At 37.9% G+C, this 26,157-nt stretch overlaps 1 protein-coding gene across 9 annotated transcripts in view; it reads left to right on the plus strand.

Moving 5' to 3' along the window:
* The window catches only part of CNKSR2 (connector enhancer of kinase suppressor of Ras 2), a 220,331-nt gene that overhangs the window by 32,955 nt on the left and 161,219 nt on the right, over positions 1-26,157 (plus strand). For all 9 annotated transcript variants that reach the window (XM_042788744.1, XM_042788745.1, XM_042788746.1 and 6 more), the window contains exons 2-3: positions 3,349-3,512; positions 15,497-15,699. In XM_042788744.1, coding sequence (XP_042644678.1) covers positions 3,349-3,512; positions 15,497-15,699 — 367 coding nt within the window. The remainder of the gene's footprint in view (positions 1-3,348; positions 3,513-15,496; positions 15,700-26,157) is intronic.

The raw sequence follows: 26,157 nt of genomic DNA on the forward strand, positions 1-26,157 counted from the left end.
TATACAGTGCTTCCTTTAAAGAGTGGGTCTATAAGGAAGAGGAGTACCATACACAGTTTTACTTTAAGCTCTCTTATTATTGGAACATCTGTGCCTTTACATATACTCAAAGTATAATGGGGTTATTTTGGGTGAGCAGCAGAGTTGTTGAGTATGAGACTGTTGGTTGTGTATTGACATCACAAAACCTGTTTGATATACTACAGGGCCTTATGTATCCAGAATATAATAGCGAACCTGAGTTTTGGAGAGAGGCCACTGTTTTTGAAATAGCCAGGTCCGCTAGATGCTTGGCAACCTTAGTTGCACTCATGGCCAGGAGCAGTGAATAGTATACCAAACTGAGTTATTTGCTGGGATTTCTGTGGTATGTGGGTTGTGTGACATCCTCTGATATGAGGGCATCTTGGGGTAGAAGTGCAGCAGACCCTGACAGCCAGAAAGATTTCTCACTACTCTGAGGTTGGGTGGATGCTGGACTTGCAGGAATATCATAATAGACAGAGTGCTCTTAAGAAAGCAGCGCTTTCCATATTAGCTTCCAGGGTGTCTCCATGGACCCTAGGCACCTGATGTTTTTTGGTACATCTTGTCCTGTCCCAAGTTAAACGGCATTATCAGCCAGGAACGCCTGTTCCCTGCATCTCCCCTCCTGTTGATCTGAACACAGCAGTGCTGGCCGGCTGCTCGCAAACAGGGCTGTCTGCTGTGGCTCTGGGGACAAAAGGTGTGGGTGAGGAATGCTGGCGGCCTTTTTGTGTTATTATTATTTCCTATCTGTGCATGGTTTTGTTTACAAAAAGAATTTCTGCTCTTTAATTAAGAAATAGAATGACAGAAATAAATTACTTTAAAAGGATGTTCTATTTAGGGAATGAGGGGAAGTAGTTGTGGCAAGCTATACTGAAAATGTCGTGCAATCTATGGTTAAATTATTTTGTTCATTCCTGGCTGTAGTTTTTACGAAATTGGTGAGTCAAGCAATTGTCGGTAATATTTTTGTTGTCTTAAAATTTTTTTCTTACCCTTTATGAACTACACGCATCTGTCCAGATTACCTTTGAATGACAAAAATACATAGATAGCAGGAGGAGGAAGAGTAATGGCTTTATTTAGAATTAACTGTCACTAAGTGTTTATTAAGTGCATCTGTCATGTCTTATTCTGGATTTGTGTTGCTAGTCTCTTAGCTGGGAAGTTTTTATTTTATTTTTTTTTTTTTGTACCTGATGACGTTGAATATTTTAGTGTTATTCTCATTCATCAGTCTGTGTAAGCAGTGTGGGGCTTCAGGAATATCAAAAGTACTTACTGCCTTCTTTTTTTAGTCATTTAGCAAAAGCACATCTGTGGGCTATTTTTAATGCATTTTTAGATTAATGTTTTATGTATTGTAAAGAATATTAAATTTCTTTCAGAAAATAAATGCCATTGTACATGGGACTGTACTTGTAAAACACTTCATGCAGTTAATGTATCAGATGGAAACGGGCTAAGAAGGGCTCTGGGAGAAAATACATGCAAATATGGATAAATCCAGAAAGCTCAAGTCAGATGATTCAAGATAATGATATTTTGTGTGTGTGTGTGAACAAGTGACAAGGATTCAAGAAGATTTGAGAAAAATTACTTCCTTTTGCAACCTCAATTTAAATGTCTAAATGAGTTCTTGTAGTGCTGGACCTTGGTAAATGGCCTTAGTTTCAAGTGTCAGGCAGAGAAGAATACCCGATTTTTATTGTTTCTTGTCTGTTTGCTAATAATGATGAGCATTAGCTAGCATGCAAGAGAGAGGGCAGCATTTGGATGAACATTTGGATGGCTCCCATTGAAATGCCTTGGGAATATGCAGGATTCATGCTCTTTGACATGTCCTGAAGCAATGGTGTCTGAGAGAAATTAAGATCTTCCCCTTGTACCTCATATTGACTATGCATGTACTGTGTTCTACAGTGAAATATTACTTTTGATTAACAAGCAGTTCTAAGGCCAAAGGCAGAGTATTCAAGTACAAAGGGAAAAAAAATCAAAAATGCGGTGGGGTACCCCACAAAGCAGCATGCTATGTTGTTTTGACCTTAGTGAGTGTTTCTGTCTTCTGTGCATATGTATGGCAACCAAGTAATTTTATGGATCAGTCTTGGTGGTTCAGATAATTCAGTTTCCCCTATTGTACGGGAATGAAACTTGGGAGAATAAAAGCTTTAGCAGATCATTGCTCTTACTGAAAGTTTAATCATTCGTCTTTTCTTTGTTGGAGAATTAGGGAACAATTTTTAGCTCCTCACAGGCTGGTTCAAGCACATCTGAGAACCAGGCTGTGTGGCAAGATGTGATACCTGATCAGTCCTGGATCACCATTTTTGTTCTCTGTTAATATGTTGTAATAGAGTGCATGACTGATTTGAGCAACTATTTGATTAGAAAAGGAAATGAATGGAAGGCATAGCTCCAAATGCTTGATTAACCTAAGCCACTAAGTGGCTTTGTTTTGGAGGCAGGAAGTCTTGCGGCAGGCTCTGGAAGGACGTGGTTGGAGGCTGCTGGAATTGCAGACCTGCTCCTGTGTCTTTGGCCTGGAGTATCTGATTTACAGTGTGTTTGCATGTGGTTTTGTTTTGATGTGTGAATTCTAGATGTTAAAGGCAGAACAGGTCTGTTTCTGCTCCCCAGTTACTCTGTTCTGTGGAGCACACCCAGGTCTTGATTTTAATGGCTGTTCATGCTCAGTAAGCTTTTGTGTGCAGGAGTGACTCCATACAGTTTCTGAACTGAAGTACATTGAGCTGGATCTGCTGCTGCAGTTGGGGCACTGCCAGCTTGTCACTCCTGGATGTATGGCATTAAGCATATTCACACTCTCATTATTCCCTTTGAATTTGTTTTTGACACAAATGCTTTCTTTTTTTCCAAGTCTCTTACAGTGCTGTAATAATTAACAGCATCTGCTGATATGCTGCACCAGAGAAGGATGCAAGTCTTCCTCCCTTCCACTGTTCCCTCCTCTCCCCTCCCAGATGTAATGGAGGCATTGCTAACATACCTGTTATGAGGGGCTGCCAGATAGGCATTCACAGGGTAGTATGCTACAAGAATTGAGGGCTCTGTTTGGGGTTCAGGAGCAGCTGGTGTCACCCACAGGTGGAAAAGCCATGGCTGCCATATCTCTCCAAACTTAAGATTTCTGGGTAGCATTCAATTTTTTATAATGTTGAAATACTTCTCTTAAAGATAGGACAAGTGACCTCCATTGACTTGATTTTTGGTTCCAGCCCATTTTTACTTCCTATGGCAGTACAAAATGTTGCTAAGTTTTTTGTCTTCCCTTCTTCCATCCTGTTTCTGCAGGTCTTGATGATTGCCTGCAGCAATATATAAAGAACTTTGAGAGAGAGAAGATTAGTGGTGACCAGCTACTACGCATTACTCATCAAGAACTGGAAGATCTTGGAGTCACACGAATTGGCCATCAGGAGCTTATCTTGGAAGCAGTAGACTTGCTCTGTGCACTGGTAAACTTCCTGGGGCAGAACGGGGCGGGTGCGAACAGTGTTTTCAGATTCACAGTTTATGTGTTCAAATTTCTAGTCCTAAAAACTATCTAAGTAGTTCAAGAAACTCCTGACATGTAATGTATGAACAATTCAGCATTTTAAACCAGAGTCAAGATAAAGAGCAATATCCACTGACAGGATGGTGCTTGTTAAATGAATTGGTATCAGAGACTTAAGGCTTGCATATCTCTTTACAGAAGAAAAGATAATCTGAAATCACAAAAGAACTAGACTGGGTTTGGTCTGGAATGTAAAACAGTTATATGTGTGAATGCAGTATTTGAGTGCCAGTTGCTCTTTACAAACGAAATATCCTGATATTAACCATGTCATTTTTCACTGATCCTTTCATGCAAATTATGTTTTAGATGATTATTTGAGCTTGCTGAAACATAGCTGCTTGCATTTCACAGAAGAAAGGATTAAATGCTGAAATAATTATCTTCTGTGCAGTTAATACATACATCTTTGATGGAGCATACAGAGGGCTTTTGGTAATGGCCTTTTCAGTCAGGTCAGGTCATGCATAACTGGGGTTATCCCCTCATTGAGGGGTGCAGTGCTGACTTCATCCTTCTTATGAACTTCTTCTGTGTGCCTGTAAAGATTAGTGATGGATTGGGTACACTGTCTGCATTCTCCACTGTAGGAAGGATTGTGAACAGCTCTGCTAAGATGTACCTGACTGCCTAAAGTGGTGTTATGGATTTTTATTGCATGCTACTTCTCCAAGCCCCAGAAGCAGCTTTGAGGAAGCTGAATCCCAATAGAGGCAATCAAAGATGGTAGGTAGAAGGGCTTGTGGGTTGTCCATATACAGCAGCTTTTTCTGAATATCCTGTTGTTGCATTTTTGGGAGATGTGAGGAGTAATGAAGAGAGCAGGAAAAAAAACCTAAAAAATGCAAAAGAGAAAGTAAAAAAGGGTAGAAAAGCTTTTCCATACAAGAAGACATTTGGTTTTAAACACATTTTAGATTCTCTTCTTTAGAGTAGTATTTCTAATATTGCAAGGTCGCTCAGAGAAATAAGTTAACTCCTCTATTTGATTTTAAAATAATGGATAGGATGTAATCCTAAAAAAAAATATTACTGATATAGAAGGGAACATAGAGTTATTCACAAAGTACGTTTCTCATCAGGCAGTGCAAAAGGAAACAAACAAGTAAATACTTTAATTAACTAAGACAAAAATCTAAGTTAGGGTGAACACTGACCATTCTTCCCAGGCACAAAGGGAGACAGATGGTGGCTCTTTCAAAAATAACCTTTTTTTTCACAGAAAAAAACATTGTTTATTAGCTGAAATGTCTTTTCTTCCCAGGTATGTAATTACAGATGTTATCTTTGGACAAACAAACACAACTTGTCTTAGTAACTCCCTTCTCTTAGGCAAAAGTGTATGGAACTAAGTTGAACATAAAGCAAGGAATTTCTAGTGAAGGGTAACACTACATCCCTAATTCATGCAGCAAGTCTTTACCTTCCTAGTCCTTGTTGCACACATAGTGTTGTCTGTTTTTCTGAGTTTGTCCTAAAGAAAACTTCATCACTGGAACACAATAGATGTGTTCAGATCACAGCTTCTAACTTAAGCTGAGGTTTTGCAGTCTCACAATTGGCTCCTGATGGCTCCTCAGGGATACGAAATGTGATTGTTATATTGATTTTCATGGACTTAATTTGAAATTATTGTTCACCAATCAGATAAACCTCTTAGGAAATTTAATTCAGAGACAATCTTTTTGGCTATACTGGTCCTATACTTACAGGCTTTCCTTTTTTTATTGCACCAGTAAGTATCTGTCCCAGGTAGTGCTTGCCCATTCTTCTGATTAGCTTCTAATGTTGACTGTATTGTTTAGGAGAACTTTAAGCCTATGACTGTCCAGTGTAGGATAACTGCTAGTGCAGGTAGTCACTGTGCAAGGGTTTTTTAATGAAAATTATCTGATTATTTTTTCTTTTTCACTGGAGTTTGACAGAGGTTTCGTGATAGAATTTGGCATGGGTTAGAAGTGTATGAGCCAACTGAGTTGACATCTATTTGGATGCTGGAGATGATGGGTGACATGATGGGGTAGGAGTAGTAATGTTAATTTTGCCTTACAAGCATAATCTCTAATCATTAAAAAACAAATGCACCATCACTTCTGATACTCCTTTCCATTCTCTCTGAGTTAGTGAGTAACTACCTAAACAGTTTTTGGCATTGAGGACAATTGAGGGGGACAGAACCACCACCCACTGTTCATTCCTGCTCCCACTCTGCAGGGGAGAGTTTCCAAGACAGAATTGCAATCAGTGAGGAAAGCTTCTGCAGTGTTGATAGCTGATGTGTTTTAAGAACTGCTTTCTTCCTGCCCCCCTTCCCAGCATTGTTTTGGGGTAAACTTCTACTTGCAGTTTCTGCCTTGTCAGCTGTGGACATGGCAAATGGCAAACCAGCTGCTTGTGCTGCATGTCTGTAGTTCACAGTGCAATGTTTTCTTCCTGGAGGAAAGTGGAGAGCCTGAACGTGTGTGTTTGGCTGAGGTGGAGGGAGCATGGGACCTCCTTAACCCAGGCAGAGGCTATTGAACAGCACTAAATACACAAACTGATTACTGTAATAATAGTTGGGAAACAGTTACAATTGATAGCACTATTTAAAGGAGGTTCTTTATTGATTTTTGACAGAAGGTGGGTGGGTGGCTATGGTCTCTCACAGTATTCCCCTCCTGTCATAAGCACTTGTAACAATTGGATCCTCCAGTGTTCATTAAATGATCAGAGAACAAATGGTGGCCTGTGCTATCCATCTTAGTAGAGTCTCTCTTGGATGCCAGCCTGCCATACTGTGCTCTTGACAGGAGAGCAGGCATCCCTGGGGGTGAGATTCACATGTTTTCTTTTCCTGTAGTGCTTCAGAGAAGGAGGAATAAAGATTTTCCCAGCTGTTACTGCTGTTACAGGTCATGCTCACTGATAATGGTGGGGCTGTACATAGTGCATACCATCACTGGAGCTGAACGTGTGCTCCAGGAGAGAGCGGGCAATGTCACTAATGTGGTTTGTCTTCCCTCTCTCCTTCAGTCTGTGAAGGTAGGAGCATGTTCAATAGATTATCTTGCCTCTGTGCAGTTCTGTGGTTTATAAATTCCGTATGTCAGAAAGGGCAAGATAAATGAAATGTTCTCTGTGCTTAAAAGAAAGAAGTAGTGATGTCTGTGATGGCATTTTGTTGCTGCTAAGAATTTGTTGCATGGCTTTTGATCAGTCCTTAAGAAGCCACCATGATGGATATATACCTGTAGAGTTACTCTGTTTCCAGTAAGGCAAGTCTCTTGTCCTTCCCTTTCTGTTCACACTGAGACATAAAACCAAGATCACACTGGTGGCACCTACAGGTAGATTCCTGCTTGATGTGTATGTGCATGTTTGTTCATACTGACAAAATCTCAAAAAACAGTTAATGTCTCAAAACTGGTAGGCAAATGGTGAACTAAGAAACTTCATGTCCAGCTCGAGAAATATAGAAGAAACTGTACTAAGTTAGGGACCATGGTACTTTTTCTCCAGGATACTCCCAGGTAATAAAACATAACATATAAAATATAACATATAAAGTGTATGTTTATATCAGTTATAAAAATTACCACCCAGATCTAGACTCAACAGGATCCTTTTCAGTGTGTGTGTGGTGGTGAAGCTAGTCTGATTGCTGTACATTTCATCAGTAAACAAACAATAGCGTAGCAGACTTTCATCCACACATAAAATGTGCCGAGCCTTGTTTCTTTGATGGTTGCTTTAAGAACTGCATGTGAATGAACAATGCCAACAGAAAGTAAATTGGGGAAAGATGGAGGTGATGCTTATGAAAAGAGAAATGCATACTGAAGAACCGATTACTTAGATAATGCCATCAGATCGCTGTATCAGTCTGCAGGTTTGGAGTGCATCTGGAGGTCTTGTAGCTCCTGAAATACCCGACTGTGCTGCAGAAAGCAAAGAAATGCACATAATTCTTTTTCCATCATCTGTTTGTCAGGAGATGGAGTTTCATTTATCAAAACTGGGCGTGACCATATTTTGCTGAGTGTCCATGAACTCTAAAATTTATGTCACCTTAGTATAATATTTTTCGCAGAAAATGTTACCCTTTGCTTCACTGCCTGGAGAACACAAAGACTGAAGACTGCACAGCCAAAGATTTCTCCTTCCATCTTTAAGAAAATGATCTTATTTACCTGACATATCACCACAGTGCCTCGATGGATGAAGATTTTTTTTTTTCTCTTCAAAATATCATGTAAATTTTGTTTAGATTTATATTTTGGTTTTATATTAAATTTTGTTAATCTAATTAAGATTAAATTAGTTTAATTTGATTTTAAACATTTTCAAATATTTTTTAAAAAGAGACCTTAAAGTGGGAAATATTTTGTTCTGTGAAGATAAGAATATTTAGAAAACTTCAAAAAATAATGTTTGTATGCTTTAAAGTTTTCCTTAAACAAAGAACTGAGTAAAGTCCCTGTGAATTTGCAAAATACTTCTTCAGGGAATCTGAATTTGTGTAGAATAGAGTTTGTTTAAAAAAACAAAACAAAACAGTTTTTGCTTTGTACAGCATACGGGTTTCATGCTAGTTATTTAAATCTGCTATGGCTGCACAGGAATTTATTATACACTGTATATTTGAATCTGTAAAGCTGGAAGATTGCAGCAGATGAAATAACATTATTATTTGGCAGAGAAAACATTGGTGTGCACTAACAGCATGAAATTACTTATCACATTTACCACTAACACAAAACATTTACATGTAAATGAATATAAAAAATAGACCTATTTTACCCATGAATGATTCGATTCCTGTTAAGAATTATGCCCTTTTTCTTAATTTCATCTCCTTGCCAGTTCTTACGCTGAAATCCTTTCCTTTGCCCTTATCACTAGTCAGATCTTAAAACTACTTTTGTCAGTAATAGTGAATCTTAATCACTGGAGTGCTAAATGAGGAAGACTTCATTTCAGAATGGAGATTTGTATGTACTGGAGTTGGGATTTACTGTTAATACTCTGCATGCTCATAGCAGAAAAATTTCTTACCCTTTTTACTATTGCCCTTTGCAAGTTAAAGTTCTGCTTATATATCATCTGCCTTCCTGTCTTCAGCCTGAGCTAACTTAACTGCAGAGAAGGAAATCCTGAAGTACATCACCAAATCAATAAAGCTAAGGAGTTAAAGGATTTCTGATAGTTTATACAGATCACGTTCAAAGTGTTTGTTGCTGTTGTTAGTAAATCTTTTATACAGAACTGCAGTAAACCCTGTGGTATGCCAAAGGCAGTAAATATGTCTGTATGCAAAGGGTGAATGTCCTTCCTCCCACTTGCTTTACGAATCAGTTATGGATCCTGGATACTTTTCTTAGTTGCTTTTTTCCTTTGGGCTGTTTGGAGTTTTGAGCAAGTACAAAATATATGCCCTGATTCAAAGTCGTAGCATGGTTTGGGTTGGAAGGGACCTTTAAAGATCCAAACCCCTAGTTAAAATCAGGCTGGATAAAAATATAAATTGTTTTAAAGAGGTAGTGTGTTCATAATAATCTTTTTTTTATTTTTATTTTTTTTTTTATTTTTTTAAACTGCTGATGAGCTGTTTAAGACTTTATGAAATGCATGTAACGGAATATTTAACTGTTAGTTTGGATTCTGGAAAAATAAGAGCACTTGGCTGGATAGGGACAAAATTACATGAGAAAGTAGCAAAAGAAAAAAATGAGCACTTGGTCTTGCAAAGTCTGCTGATCAAATCAGAGTATGAAGAATAGTTCATATAATTGCTCTATTAGTGCTACAAAGCATGATCAGGGCTTGGCTTTTTGATGTGTTGCTTGATTGTGCTGTAGAAAAAGAAGGGCATTTTTCAGGAAAGAGGATGATGATGATGATTATGAATATTTCCCAGGTTCTGCAGGGCTGTAAGTATCATGTACCTGATCTTTTTTTCTGACTGTAAACATTTTGGACAAATATTTATACTCTTTGAAATAATTTGCCTTTTAATCAGTATATGTTTAATAATTGCAATAAATTATAAGTGTCATTTGAGCTATCTGGCTTTTTTTTCCTTATCTACTTATTCTGTGTTTATGAAACAAATGTGTAAGGATCATGTGTTGTGTACTTCTAAATTACCCCATATGTCAGTGCTATTTGAAGGAGAGATAACCTTAGTGTTGGCATTTTGTGACGCTGGAAGAAGGGTTGTTAGAAATATATGTTGTAGGCAGATATGATGAGGTATAAAGTTACATAAGGCACCTTCCATATGACAAGCTGTGTTCTCAGTTGCTTGCAACTTTGGGCTGGTAAGCTATCTGCCTCATATTTTGTAGGATGTGTTCAGCCAAATGTTTTGGAGAATGAGGTTCAGATGCATTTAGTTCATTTTTAAAAACAACTTTGGAGACAAAGGCTGGAATTTTTCCTGGCAAAATTTTGGCCACCCCAGATTTTGAGGCGTGGTTTTAAAATAGCTGTCACGTGCCATGCTATCAATTTGATGCAGTTTTGATTATTCCTTTAAAAAACTCCTGAGAACTCAGGACTCCATAAACGTTACTGTTTCCAGGTTTCTTGTTTAAAAGCAATAAATAATACATACAGAATTGATGCTCAATAATTAAATATGGAAGATAAAAACACTGAAAAATAGTGAGGAGCAGAATTAAGCTTGTCTGTTGTTATCTGTCCATTTCTTATCAGTCATACACTATTCTTACTCCTGCATTCAGTCTGTGAATAAGTGGAAAGTAACTTTTTAAAAAGTTGCATTAGAAAGAAAACTTATGATTTCATCCTTGTGATTGTTGTCCATATTACTGAGAGGTATCAGGCATAACTGAGAAGTTAAATTTCTTTACATATTAGTATACACTGCACATAACTTATTACACAGTACAGCTATCTAGACTGTAAGATTTGTCTTTTGAAAAGATTGACATTTTTTTTCCTCCTTTAAAAAATAATATTTGTGTGTGTAATGACAAACATTTTCCAAAGAAAAATAAACCTTTACTTTCTGTAGTTTATACAGTCATGGTTGCCTTCTCCAGAGGGGCAGCAGAAATTAATCAATGTAAGCACTGCTATCTGCTCTGCCTGCTTGGAGAAACTGTTTTTGATTTCCTTTTGCCCGCAAGCACCAGTGTTACAGCAGTATCTTCAGTTTCCATCTTGTGTCTCTTCAGTAAGAGTTAGTACTGGTCTCTGTATGTCTTTTTCTCCACATGGTTTCCAGCAGCTTTCTGGGCTGAACAGTTATCTAAGGAGGTAGGCAGAGGGCCCTGATGCTCGTTTCTCTATCTTGGATTGTTTGTATGAGTCAAACAATGTCATTGAACTTGATGTGGCCTTTGTGCTTGGACATGTAGAGGCATTTGTGGTTGCATAAAAGTTGTGATCAAGACATCTGTTCTAAGGTATTTCAGGATTTGTTAATGGGACTGTGGCTATGTCTGTATTGCATATTGTGGTATGTTTAGATCCAGACTTCTTTTGGTATCTGAGCTTGGCTTTTTCAGTTAGCTGCCATGTTTGTGCATTTGCCATAGGTAGCATAAAAATACCCTAAACTAAAGGTCTTGGCAGCTTATAGACACGCTGTCTGAGACAGCAGAGGTAGTTAGTTATATGAGTTAGGAAAACTTTACTTTTTAACCTGTGCTAGCAGTGTGAGCTGCACTTACCTGCCAGCAAGGGTTAAATGAATTTTACACAGGAAAGATATGAAATGAGCTCTGATTTTTTTTTTTTTTTTTTTTTTTTTTTTAATTGGGTTAAGGGGGGGAGACACAATTAATGAACATTAGTCAAGGTAATCCAAGAAAATTGCACTTTACTTCCAAAGTTTGGTTTCTGAACTCTCTTCGGACACTAGTGCTGGTGGAAGGATGGGCTGGCAGAAGGGCTAGGCTGGCTCTCCTCACCAAAAAAAAAGCAAAACTCATCAGTGGTGATTAGAGCTGCTTCTAGTCAGCATGTGAAGAAAAGAGCTACAATTCATTACTCACAATGTCATGTGAAGCCACAGAAAAGTGATTAGCATGTGAAATGTCTATTAATAGCTCCTACCACCTTTAGTTTGAACACCTGCTGACAACCTATTACTCTGTGTAGTTTAGCTTCATCAAGTTCTTGTTTTGTGATTGCCAGAAGAGACTGCATTAGAGCCATTGCTGTTGAGGCAGGGTGTCTCTGAAGAGACTCCTGCACCATGGACTCTAGTTGAGAGAGTGGATGCGTAGACTTGCTTCGCGTCTCGTAATCCCTGCAAGCATGCAGAGATTTCTTTGTGGATCTTTCAGTGACTGAATTTATTTTGGCTAATGAAAGCATAACTTGTGTTAGTGCTGGCTAAATGCAAAGTAGGGGGAAACAAAGAATTGTCTCCTTTGCCTGCAATTATCTTCTTACGGTGCTTGAAAATAAACGCAGTACATTTCTAAGAAAACCATATTGTTAATAGTATATTATCACATATAAAGTATGATTAAACTTGGCAGTTATTATTTGAGCAAGCTTTTTTCCAATATTAGAACATGCAACTCTCTGTTCATTTTTAATGTGGGCCAGAAATATTAGTAGATAAACACAGAGGGATTTTTGTTAGCTTGGCTGCTGTTTTAGGATCCTTCTACTTGAAGGCTTCAATAAACACAGCTGCCCAAAAGTGTAGTCTGCCTGAAATTTATCTCTGTATTTTCTATGCCTGGCTTTATCTGTCTCATATTACAGGTGGAGGCTTTACCAAAATCAGTGCCATTCATCATGTAAGACTGAATTTTATATGTAGCTTAGGTGTTACATTTGTGCCTCAATTTTTTTACGTTAAAGAACACATACACATTTGATGAATATCTGTGAAAATAGACTTCGTATCTGTTAATGTGGTTTCTTCCTTTCCACATATCTGACAATGAAAAAAGACATTTGAAAAAGAGTGCATCTGTAGGTGGCTGTCACTTGAAATGTTAACAAGAGGCCACTAAGCATTGTAGGAGCTGATTGTCTAAGGAAGCATATACATAAATGCAGCCTATTTTCCTGTTGTACAACAAATTTTTGAGTATCAACTTGCTCAGTCCACAGTGGTCAACACTGCAGGTTTTCTTTTTTGCTGGTGCTTCACTTTTGGGTGGGACTAGAGGCCTGTACGTTGCCTGTCAGGGTTCCCGCTATGGTGGGCATGGCACACTGGTGCAGGCTGGTGCCCAACACCTGCCTCTCTAAGTGGATGAGTTACAGTCAAGGTGACAAAGCAGGGATGGAGAAAGAGAGGGAGGTGAAATAATTTGGGGTTGTCGAGGAGGAGTGTTGGGATCCAGCCCGGGCCTCAGTGTGGTCTCCCCCAGCCATAGGCCCAGTGCGTGGCTTGCCTGGGGAGGTGAGTGGGTGCCCAGGCCCAGCCAGCCCCTTCCCCACACCCACCCCCGCCTCAGTTGACCTCATGTGGTTTGAAGACCCGCGCGGTATTTGGATAATCACACTCATCTTATTAGGAGCAGCCCTCTGACTTAAGTTCAACATTTCAGTGTGTCAGAAAGAAGGAAACCCTTTGAGGAGCCCTGTGGGCAGCCTGCGGTTTGTGGTCATTCCCCCTGTGTTTGGGGGCGGTGAGCACCATGTTGTGTGGGTGTCATGGGGCTCACTTGTGGTGTGGTTTTGGTTTGGCCGATCTGTAAGACATTTTGTGTGATGTATGTTTCATCCAGAATATTGTTTGTTTCGTCTCCCCTTAATTTTGCCAAAAGGAGCTAGATGCTCAAGAAGCAGGATGAAATAGGAGCAAACCTCGTATTTTTTCCAACTTACTTCTACCCAGTCTTCAGTCTCCATTGTGCTCTCTCAGCCACAACAACCACAGAAAACTGCAGCAAAAAAACAGATTTATTTTTATTTGATGTTTATCTCTAACTTGGACTGATTTAATAAGTTATTAGTTATAAGATGTTTAGCTGCATAACAAAGCATGTTTTATTTTTCCATCCCAATTTGTTGTTTTCATCTTGTAACTTTTTATTTATAGCCCAACTCTATCGGATGTATAATTGCTATTGAATATTAACATGGTGGAAAAGTCACTGCCTAAACATACAGTTTGTCTAATTGGAAACTGAACATGGTGGCAGAGGATGGTGCTGGTGCGGAAATTGTGCAGTTGGGAAACATGCCTGCAAAGCCTTCCTTGCCAAAATAGGGATGTTCATAGAAGTTGCAGTAGCAGTTTTTAAAGCGCAGCCTTAACATATGGTCATTTACCCTTTAAGCCAAGTCCCAAAGTGGATCTCTGCTGCAGAAAGATGGATGCTGTTTTAGTGGCTCCCTCACAAAGCGTGTTCAGTTTACAAGCGCAGAGAGGGGCTGGCTGGGAGAGGGCAGACAAGCCATGTGCTGAAATCTCTCCTTTCCATGATGATCTCCCATTTGTTTGGGAGTGGATATAGTGGGAGTGCTGGGTCTCTCCAGGGCTAGCTTCAGTGTGATGTTCCTGCAGTCCTTGTGTAATTAAAGAGGAGATTAAGTTCATTTAGTAGATGGTTTGGATTAGGACCATGACAACTGCTGTAAATAATCACACACATCCTCCCCCCAACCCCCCACCCTCCCCGGCCATTTCCTATAGAAAAAAAGACTAAGGGAAATAAGCTTCAGTGGTTTTAAATTAGTATTGGCAAATATATCCCTTTTCCTATCCCTTCTCCTTGTGGACAGATTATCCTGGGGACCAAACTGGGGGTCTGGGAGGAGAGCTGGTGAGGACAGGTGGGGTCACTGGGAAGTAGAGTTTTCTGTGTGCAGCTGAGGGGCTTTCTGCATCCTACTTCATCAGTTGTGGTAGGAAATGGTCCACGTTTGATAGTAAGTAGCCCTTCCCATTGTAAACTGAACAAGTTGTGAGCACCCCATGTTATAACCCTGTGATGTGGTTTAGGCAAGGAGCACCTTCAGAAGTCCCATCTTTTACAGGAACAATATCAAGCCTATGCAATTGCTTACTCCTTTACAAAGGCAAAAGAAGATCTCTTTTGAAATAACTCTATTATTCTTTGCATTTGTGAGGAAAACAAATCTATTCTAAAAATAACAAATCACTGATGATACTATATTATATTGTAATTGAACATTAAATTAAGGCATTCTCTAGCGCTGTTTTAGCAACATTTGTATATATGAAGGATTTTCAAGTACTATTTGTTAATATTTCTGCATAATTATTTCTGTCTCTGCTGCACAGCTGAGGAGCACAATTTAAGTTTAAGGGATTGACTCTTAAATGGAAGCAAAGTTTACAACTTGACTTTTAAAAGGGCAACATAGACATTGAGCAGAGTAGTACTGTCTTCTCTGGTCTGTGGTTCTGGTGGTCCTTTACTGCTAGCAAGAATAAAAATAAGGTAATGAACATGCTTCCTTCATAGAAATCAAACAATAGCAATTTGGTGTCACACTGTATCCATACTGCATACTTCTGCTAGTTGCAAGCCCTCTTGCCTAACATGATTTTAGGAATCAGTGGGGCTATGGACATAACGGACTGATCCCTAACCATCAGATCTACTGAGAGAGCCATCTAATCTACTGAGAGTGAAGCACTGCTTTGAAAATCAATCTTCCAGACAAGGTTTTTTCTGCATTTTGAGATGTTTTTCTCAGTGCATTTAAAACCAGCTACAAGATCACTCATAATTTTGTTCTTCTTTTGTTCTATTTTTATGCACTTTAGAAACGGAACATGCCATACATTTAAAAACTAATGAGTGGGTGTATTTCTACCTTAATTATTAGCAATGGTTAAGTTTTGAAGCAGTAGAGCAGTCTTTCTGTTCTCAGTACTTCATGTTCAGCTGCAAAGCTAACTTTCTTTTCTCTGTCTTTTTTTCAACGCAGAACTATGGTTTGGAAACAGAAAATCTAAAAACCCTTTCTCACAAACTGAATGCATCTGCCAAAAATCTGCAGAACTTCATCACTGGGAGGAGGAGGAGTGGTCACTATGATGGAAGGACCAGCCGCAAATTACCAAATGATTTTCTGACATCGGTAGTGGATCTGATTGGAGCAGCTAAAAGTCTACTGGCTTGGCTGGACAGGTAAAATCTCCCAAATGTGTCACAGGTAACCAGATCATGCACATGCACAAACCCCAACTTCTTTGCGAAATGTAGTGTAGACATTGAAATGGAAGCAGAATTCACTTACAAATTCTGAGAGGATGTTTGTAGCAATTTTTTTCTTATTAAATCAGCATGCAATTCAGAAGGCATTTCAGTACAATACTTCTAAATGCACTGCAACCCTATACATATCTGGAAATACAATATAGCAACAGGATGACATCATTAGGTTATATGTGTATTTTATTTTTAATATAGAACAACACTTTGACCTGCGTAACTCAGATTCTTTGCTCTGATAGTATCAAATTCACAAAACTGTGATCATACATTTCATTATACAGGTGTCAATATATACTTTTAGCGTGTGTGTGTATGTATGTGTTTGTGTGTGTGTGCAAACAAGTATGTTGCATTATTAGGTTTTTTAAATGGCAGTGAAATACCTCTGAAACTGTAGATGAAATTGGAACTGTCTTAATACTTCTACCTCTGTTGCCTAGGAAGTATGTGGGACCAGGACTTATATCTATAGTGACATTTTTCTGATGGTAACAAGAGTAATATGCAGGTATTTAAGATGATCATTGAAACTCCTGAATTGGTTAAAGTTAGTCTATCTGTATGTCTTTATAAAATGTATTACAGTGCTTTTTTATTAGCGAAAATAAAATGCTTACTGTGATTTAAAGGTGTATCTTATTTTGTATCCAGCAGCTGAAGTTTTGTTAAGAGTATGGTCTTTGTGTAATTCTTAGAATCCAACAGTGTTTAATTTTCTTGAGGAAAACTGGCTTCTGTCCCATAAATTATTTCTATATGAAAGGTTTAGGTGAGGCATCAATTTTTTCCACATCTTAAGCTGAACTGCAAACTCTTTCTTTTGTTCAGTAGATTGCAGCTACCACTGCTGCTTCTCTTCTCCTCCCTTTCTAGCCTTTCTCCAAGTTTCAAAACCAGATTACCTAAAGTTGGTCTCCTAAATTTCTGTTTAGTTGTTTAACATTAGATGCGCAGAACAGCAATACAATCTCATGGAAAGAATTTAGTATTGAGACTTGAAAAATTCGAAGTATATTTTTAGCTCTGCCTCTAGCCTGTTGTTGTTAGTTAGAAGATCTGTAGGCTTCACTTTTTCTCCCTGCAAATAACTTTTGGCAGAGAACAGCATATCGTTATGGGCTTTAAAACAGAAGGAAAAGTAGAAAGCCATGTTCTTTTGCATAGGCAGATCAGAATTTGCCACTTCTTTCTATTGAGAAATAACCTTGATTGTTTTCTCATTGGAATTGTGGCTAATGGATAAAGACTGTTAGTTACAATGTTGAGATTTAAAAATTTTTTTTCATAATGTAGTCTGGTATTAAAAGTAAACTTTCACATATATACACACGTTTAATACACTGGAAAACAATGTGGTTTTGGCATCTTAATATGAATTTAGTAGTTGAACTTCAGGAAGAAAGTAGTTGTTGATGTTAGGAAACATCTGCATCTGAGCTGTAATGTGTTACCGTAGTACTGTGCACTGCACCCAAATTACGCACTTTTAGTATTAAAAGACAAATCCAATCTGTAAAATTTGTTTGTAGCTCAGAAGTGTGTTGAGAATTACCTCTCAGTAAAATTGTGTTTATAAAGGCAGATATATTTAATTTATCAGAGAGAATTCTGTTGGCAGGTTTTAGTAGTCGGGGAAGATCTCCAAAATAATTTCTGAAAACATAAGTATTAATTGTACTCCCAGTAAAATCGCAATGACTTTTTTATTTATCTGAAATGATATCTGATCAGACCTAGGAGTTCCAAGAAGTTAAAAATGAGGGCAGCCATGGTGGTAGATTGCATTTAGCAATGCTGCCTTTAGTATCCAAATAATGCTTTCTAGAAGTGATATTTTAATTTCATTCAGATTTCTGGGAAAGTCCTTTTGAAGATCTGTGTAGCTTAAACACCTGGTTCTGGCAGATGTTTTCTGTAACATTTTAAGGCTTTTCTGATTTATGAGCATGTGGGTATTTTGGTTAGGTTTGTTCTTACTTCTTTGTGTCACCCCCAAATTAGGATGAAGGCAGGCCAATAACTACATTTTTCTCAGGAAGTGGGAACATCTGGAGATCAATAGGATTCTGCTTATTATATGCCTTCTAAGAAGCTATTTGGGCCACTAGGGGGAGATAGAAAGATTTTAAAAATACAGTATTTAAAGTCAGGAACATAGATTTAATTTTATTCTTCACAGCTGCTACTATTAAATCTGGGCTCCAAATGTTAGGTTTTCGGTTGTTTTCTAACACCAGTTCCATCTCTGGGGTGAGAGAGAGAGGAGACCAAACCTTTAGGAGGAATAGTGGCTACTAGGTTTATCCACCCTGTTCTAAGAGCCATATTAAGTCATCTCAGTGCAGTGTTTTTTCCAGTCACGTCTGGAAAAAGCAGCTAGCAGCAGCTTCAACATGTACAGAAATGCAGTGATGTGGTTTTTACGTGTGGGGATTGATGATGACTCCATGCAACTTGTGCTTTACTTGCTGCTCTAGCAAGCTCTCTTTTTATGATGTTTCTGTAGGACGCTTGCAATCTATAAGGACCTCGTTAGGCCAGGCACAATTATCAAAAGCAGTGTGAGAGTTGTGATTTACTGAGTTACTTTCACTGTGGCTCTTGCAGTGCCACTGTGCAGGGCCAATCTAAGGGCGCTTTTTGTTCCAGTTCTCTGCCTGGAACAGTCCTACTTCCAGATGTATGTCAGAGATTGAGTTTTACTGAAAACTAGGGTAGCTTTTATTGCCAGGCTTTAAAAATCTTCTGGTTTAGTTTCATTTAGGAACTGGAAAACTTAGTAAATTCTAGCTATTTTCAAAAGAGATTGGTTAATGATTTTGATGAGCATGAAACAGATCTCCAATAACATCCTATAATGAAACTGTCATCACACTAACAAATTATGTCCTTAAACTTTTTAGGCTAATTTTAAGTTCTTGTTACTTTCTCAGCTCACAAAATCTATCCTCTCTTCTACAAGACTTCAAAAAAATGTTTTATCTTAATAATGTTTTATTTTATATTCTTCCCCTAATCTTCAAATTCTTACAGACCATTTTGCTGATGAGATTGGTGCTTTCTTGAAAAACTATAAGTCTTTTGAGAAAGTGTGGTGCATTTCCACTTGACACTTAATGTAGCTCTTAGGCTGATGGAAAACAATGCTTTAGGTTGTAGCAACAAACTACTCACCTGGAATTCAAAGCAAATTGGCATCAAAACATCTCCAGCAGTACTTCTCAGGAATTAGAGTAATATATACAGTCATCCAGGTGTTCAAGACTCCAGTTAGATTATCGGTGTTCTTTTCAGTCTTTATTCCTGTAATTCATGAAAGTTGTATTCTTTGGAATAGTAATATATGCTACCTTTATGAATCCTCCTTCTCTGATGTGTCAGGTTCCTGGAAATTCTTCTGCCATTTGTAGGTCTGACGCATGCCGTCTTGGGGAGGAGTTTTTAAAAATGTATAATTAAAGTAGGATTACTGTTTTGAGTTCACTTCTGTGGATCCACAACATGAATGCATTGCAATTTTGTGTCATGAAGCTATCTCTAACCTCATAAAAATATTTTTTTTTTGGTATAGTAGTATGTCCAGTTGTATCTGCATGTTTACTTGAAATTGAAATTAGACATTTATTTCTGTTGACCCCAGGTAAGGTTTTGTTCTTACAGAACACATTTACAGTCAACTTGAAAACCACTTTGTAAAAGTGTTGCTTCGTGTGTGGATGTGTTAGTGTTCACTGCCTCTCTGGGATTTTTGAATTAAATATATATAATCTATCCATGACTTTCTTGATCTAAAAGCACCATGAACACCTGGAGGATTTTATAAATCAAACTACTTTTTTCATCTTCAACAAAATTATGTTAGATTTTACTGTGTTACTTGCATTTTCAGTGAGACCAGTGAAAACTTCCCACTTTTCAGTTCATATTTGCCTATGGACAAAAAACAATGACATCATAAGGATCCCAGAATATTATTCTGAGCACCAAGCTCAGACCATTTAGCAGTGCTCATAACTAACTTTGTCTCTCGCTGGGACAGAGCAAGCTCTTGTATTGTACTTGCATCTCATTCCTTTTCTACTGATTTGCTACTAGCTATTGTCTGTAATACTGAAATTGTGGTAAGTTCTGAGTGAAGGGTACTCAGATTCATCCAACACTTTTTTTTTTCCCAGAACTTAACGAACTATCTGAGAGACAGACAGAAGGTTGTATTTTCATCAGAATTTGGCACAATGTTGAGTGTTGAGTTTGTCTCCTAATGAGTCAGAGGCTGGTGCAAAGTGAAGGCAGCCTTGGGAGAAAAAGCATCCTTCAAACAAATCCTTTAAGCACTCTGTTTTCCCCCTTCAAGTCCCACTGTATATCATATGTTTTTCTTTCATGGGACAGCTAGATTTAACAGGTAGAGCTCATTATTACAGTCTTAACTGGAAAGAGCTGTAATGCTCTTTGTGGAAGAGGAAGGATTGTGAGGGAACCTGACCTGGGGTGACATTTGGTAGCAGCTGCATGAGCTCTTCTCATCTTGTCTCCTTGCTCTTTCATAACACAGCTTGTTTGGATTCATTTTTTCTGCTGGGTCCATCCTCCATGTTGCTCTTGGTTTGACATGTTGTCTTTATTTACCTCCACCACACTTCCGTTGTCTTTGCCAACCAAACACCCTGGAAATCTGTGTTTCCTGCTGACTGCACTGCGCGAAAAAAATTTCTTGGTAATGCTTCTGGGCTTCCTGCTTCTGCCTATTCTGTAGTGCTTGGGCTGTGTTATCTGAAGCAAGGACTCCTCGTACCACATATCTTGTGCAACATCGAGGAATGTTTTGGATCTTAGCCAATTGTAACAATATTTCTATAAACTATAAATGTGGACTTAGAGACTTGGAGTGAGGATGAATGTTCTTAGGGCTTTAGTTGAATCTTCATTAAAGACGCAACAAAGATAATGCAGTAGTTTATTTTTCAATTAAGAATTTAAGGATATATATTGAACTTCCCATGAGATAATTACTACATTTTCCGTCTGTTGTTGTGTCACAGACTTTAATGGTCATGAATTAGGATTTGTCAGGGAACACTAGATTTTTTTAGTGTACTGTTTGACTCAGCCATCTGTATGGGCAGTGATTCAATATGTCTTTCACAGCAACTTTCCTGTATCCCTTGTTTTTCATCCTAGCACTATCCCCCTTTTGGAAATAAAAAACTTAAACTGCTGCTGCAGATTACAGTGAAGTTACTGCTACTTAGAGTAGTAGTAACAAAGAGATCTTGTGGAGCTAGATTTTGTATTCAAGACTTTCAGTGCTGTGGCCAGAGAAAAGCTAGCAGACTGACAAACATGCACCAGTCTGATTAATTTACCACTACTGTCTGGATACATGAACAAAATGGAACAAGGAGATGAACAAAAAGATCAACTGTAAATAAAAATTGTTAGTCATCTAAAAAATATGGGTCAGATTGCTGACAGTAGTAACAAAATGTAAAATTTCAGAGTAAAAGGCCTTTCTGTCAAGCCTAGGTCTGCTTTTAGGGTCGTTCACAGGGTGGTGGGGTGTAATCCATTGATTTCTAACCCCAGGTGGGTGAGACATTTCAGCATGGCCTTAAATGTGCTAATATTCTGCAAAGCACTTACATGTATACATAAATCCTCTTAAGTAAGGCTAAAATATGTGCCTAAATTTAATGCTTCAGTGGTTAAGTCTGAACAGAACAGGACCTCCAAGCCTCACTGTGGGATATATAAAGTTTTTTGGTGCTGCTGCCTTGTCTATAGAGAAGTGCAGTCTGTAATGATGTAAATGTTCTTTGTTCATGTATGAACAATTGTAGGTGTTCAGCTTCAGCACACCCTTTAAGCCTGCTTTGTATGAAAGCATTGTAGTAGCAGAACACATTCCCCACTCAAAAATGGAGCTCCCTCTTTTCACCGTGGTGAAATACACAATGCATACATTTTCTTCCACTGTAGGTAACATGTTCAGCTAGATTTCTTTGTCTCATTGTTTTTGGTGAATGAGCTTTGGTGATGTTTATGGTCTGACTATTTTGTAGTTTTGAGTGATTCACTGAGAAAACAATGCTTGAATGTTTATAAGCCCATAACTTCTTACTTACAAAGTGTTACTGGTTTAGAGTCTCCTTTATAAGAGACTTCATAACACCCTACTAGCCATTCTTGGTTATTGCTTGTCTTGACAGGGTAAATCTGGTTTACGCACGAGATGGTGGGGGAAAACCAAAAGAGTATAGTGATTCTGTACTCGCCACACAAATAATGCACTTTCTCAACTGGTTTTCAGTCTTAAACCTGTGAATCTTAGATTTCCTTTATGCATTTTCCTTTATACTTGTTTGAATGGTATGCCAAACCTGTCAGTAAGTGCTGCCTAAGAATGTTACGGTACTTACTGTGTTGTGCTACTGGAACAGCTGTAAATGGTTAACAGAGCACGCATTCAAAGAATTCCTTTATCCAGTGTGATTTTTACTGCATTTCTCCCTGATTCTACATAAAGCAGTTCTATAAGAAATACAAGTAAAATGTTTGTTTCATGAAAGCCTGAAATTATGAATGTTAGATGGATTTGGCACAAATATATATGCAACAATATTGTACGTTCAATATTTTATTTGAGCTTAATGTGTTACCTTTGAAGACTGAATTATATTACTGATTTGTTTGCCTTTCTCTTTAAAAGATTTTGGACTATTATGTTTAATCAAACTGCTCTGAGGGTGTTTTCCCTTGTTAGGATGCTAAAACAGTGGTTTTAAACCCCTCACAAGGTCTGTTGTTATAAAATAGGTCAGTACTACAACTAGTAGTGAAATACAATTAACTTTTGTTTTGGGGCAATGCTTTTACTAACAGCAGTTTGTATTTGTTAAAAATACAACTTTTAAAAGTGAAATAGTTATTTCTATGTATCATTTCTCCCTAACCAAATGTTACATGAGGAAAACAGATGAGGAGGCTAAAGCATATGAGGCTGAAAATGTTGATAATGTAGAAATATTGGGTGTATGCATCCTCTTCATAATACACATCTTTTTTTTAATTGGGAAAGATTTTCCTTCACGTGAAATCAGTAGTTGTGAGTATTAATAGCTGTTGAATTGCATTATTTCTTAATTCTGTGAGGGAATTGGCTGTGCTATATCAGTTTAGATGGGGTTTCTACCAATCCTTCAGGGTGGCTTAATTAATTAACGTTAGATAATACAATTTTTTTTCGTTCTGAAAGATGTTGATACTGCTAAAGATTTTAATTGGATCTCAATTCATGAAAGTGTACTCATACATGCATGTGTGTTGCAGTCTGCATTACACACATATAAAAAAATTCATGTTTCAGAGGTGGTTACTATTTATCTCAAACACTGGTTTAAAAAACATGAAAAGAACTAGTAGCGCTCTCATGCCTGGTGTTAGGAAAATCTTATTTCCTATAGATTAAGAGTCTTGAAGTTGATTGACTTTAATGTTAAAATAAAAAAAAAAAAAAAAGCACCGATTGTAAGGGTGTTTTTTTTTTCCCTGGGGAATAAGAGGTTTAGAAGCTCTTCAACTCGCTGGAATCTGTGGTGTCTCATAAGGTGCAGGCTCCCAGTGTGGATTCATACAATGGAAAAATTAAGAGGCTCCCACCTTTTCAGCTGCATACATGATCACAAAACATGTATAAACTTAATTATCCTTGGAACCTATTACCCACTCATTTATGAAAGTGGTTTGAAAGTGAGAGAAAAGGGTGAGACAGTGGGACACTGAGGCCAGCGTCACAGCAGGAAGTGGGGCAACATATGGCCCCAGTCCAGCGCAGTTCCATAGTTCTTGTTTAACTTTAAAGAGCACTGAATTGGACAGCACATGTGTTGAAAATTGCAGTTGTTCTCAGGAGCTTTTCTTCTTTGGAACCATAGGAGGTACCTGAGACTTGGAGGTCCAAGTGGATGCAAAAGATGTGGCTTTGAAAGAAAAGAGTAAAGATTGGAAGCTGATAGAAATGTATCAGCCAAGCCAAGGAAGTATTTTTTAAAAACTAGAGAGAAGTGGTCTTATTAAACAAGGAATTCCTTTTATTTGGTGTGTTTCTGATGCCTAGAGAAGAAAAGTGTTTCAGAGGCCAATTGAAAAGTTATAGTGTGTGTAGGCTTTATTTGCATTTATACATATTGTTTCATCTGTTCACAGTCAATAATATTGTGCTGTACAAAAATGACAATCAGTGGATATATTATCAATGAAGAGGGCTTTTTTGTCAGATTAGTGTTTCACACTGTGTCTTTTATGAAATCCAGTGATCCTACAATGAAGTTTCTGTTGATGTTTTAGTTGAAACAGCTGTCATGTTGTTATGCTAAGTCTTGCTGGACTTTCACTGTTGAAATTGAAGCTTGGGATGTAACACCAAAATACATTTCCTTTGGTAGTACATATTTAAACAGGCCCTCACCATTTCCCCAGCTGCTTATACAATAGTGGCTGTATAGTTGTGTGTGCAGATTGCCTCCAGGAAAGTGGTCTGAACTGGAGAGGGGGAGGAAAGGGAACTAGTTTTACTGGTCCAATTTGAATCTATACCTCAGAGAGACATCAGCAGACGCTGATGTGCGGGAGTTGGTTTATAAGCTAGAGACCTACAGAGGAGGCAGCTTGAGGACCCCATATGTTTTCTGCAGGAGCAAAGTCCATATAACATGGATCTGTCTTCTTATCTTTCCAAGTTGTGAAGCACTTTTCAGAGTATTATTGATTTTTAGTAGTCTCTCTCCTGCCTGCTTCACATGCTGTTTTCAGTAAATCTTCACTGTATAAACTTCAATGTAACAAAAGTGAGTATTGTCTCAGTCCCTTTCCCTGTTCTTTAATGTCAACAAAGTTTCTTTAGGGCATTTCTAAAAATCTTCACTAAGAGCAATGACAGTAAAAATGTAATTATTTTCCTCATGAACCGTGAAAACACTAAATTGTGAAAGTATGAGGGAAGATGATGTGGTGTTAGAAACCAAAGCTTACCATGCGATTTTGTTTAGAGAAATGCTGGAGGCTTTGAAATGTCAAATAGATTCCAGTTGTGTAATTTGAGGATCAACATCCATACTTAAAGTAAAATAATACTATTTGCTGGCTTGATTCCATTCATCTTCAATAAAAGTGAGTTCATGAATGAACATGACCTTTTAAAATTAAGGTTTCAGGTAGATTTCAGAACCTCAACAGTTACAATTTTGAAAGGAAAAATATCAATGTTTTTATACATCTTGGCTAATGTACTACTTACAATTATGGTTCATAGCCACACAGTTCACTTACCTTTTATCCTTTAATATTCTCACATGTCTCCTGAACTTCAGTAATGATCTCTGTGTGTGTCATTTGGGTAGGCCTGCTGTAGTGTGTACCTACTGTGCAGTTGCCATATACTGTATAAAATTTGGACTTTGAATTGTAGTTATGCATCTGTGTCAAATAGCTTTTGTAAGGCACCTTTTGGAACTTATCCACATGCTGTCTACTGTCCTCACCCTCTTGTTGCTTTTGTGTTTCTTAAACTCTGCCTAGCTTCCAATTTCTGTACTTTTATTTTAAAAAGAATGTACTGCTTTTCTCCCTAGAAAATAAGGGCAGAAAGTATATGTCGCTGAATGATGTATTACATCAAATTAAAGCTGCTAGACTTGAGTATGCACCTCAAAGTTCATTCTGTCTTATAAACCATGAGGGCTGGATTGGGAGCCCTGGAGGAGAAAGAGGGCATTAGAAGAAGCAGGTGGTAGGGGAGCTCACATGGATTTATTAATGGACGGTTCCAAATCTACCCTCACTAAAATTTCCATAATACTGCATATGGAAAAGAAATTTAAAAACCTATTAAGAAGCAGTAGAACTACATTTGTAGTTATCGTTTGGACATGCTTATAGTGACTTTCTACTGGAAACTTGTCTCTAAGCTTAAATGAGGAAGGTGTAACACCAACCAGCACTGTAAAACTCTTAAAGGTATATACAAATATGTATGCTCTAAGAAGTGACAGAATAAGGCAGTTGGGGTAGCTTAATTTAAAGGCCACCACACTTGAAGTACTGTTTAGAGATCTTGGCACATTAAGTGATCTATTGTTAGTTTATTCAGACATTACAAGCTTTGTGGTTCTTTACCACTTTCTTTATTTTAAATGTTTGAAGCAGGTATATTAGGGAGAAATGCCATCTTTGTGATGCTAATAATGCCTATAAAAACCTCATTTACAACCCTAGTGAAATGAAAATCTTGACTTCTTTAGAGAAAATAGCAGTCCTGCCTAGTGTTTGGCCACTTCTTGAATTTAGAAAATAGGCCAAATTGAGTTTATAGTT

This window comes from Tyto alba, unplaced genomic scaffold (genome assembly GCF_018691265.1).
Source record: "Tyto alba isolate M040663 unplaced genomic scaffold, T.alba_DEE_v4.0 Super-Scaffold_14, whole genome shotgun sequence".
In the NCBI taxonomy this organism is placed as follows: Eukaryota; Metazoa; Chordata; class Aves; order Strigiformes; family Tytonidae; genus Tyto; species Tyto alba.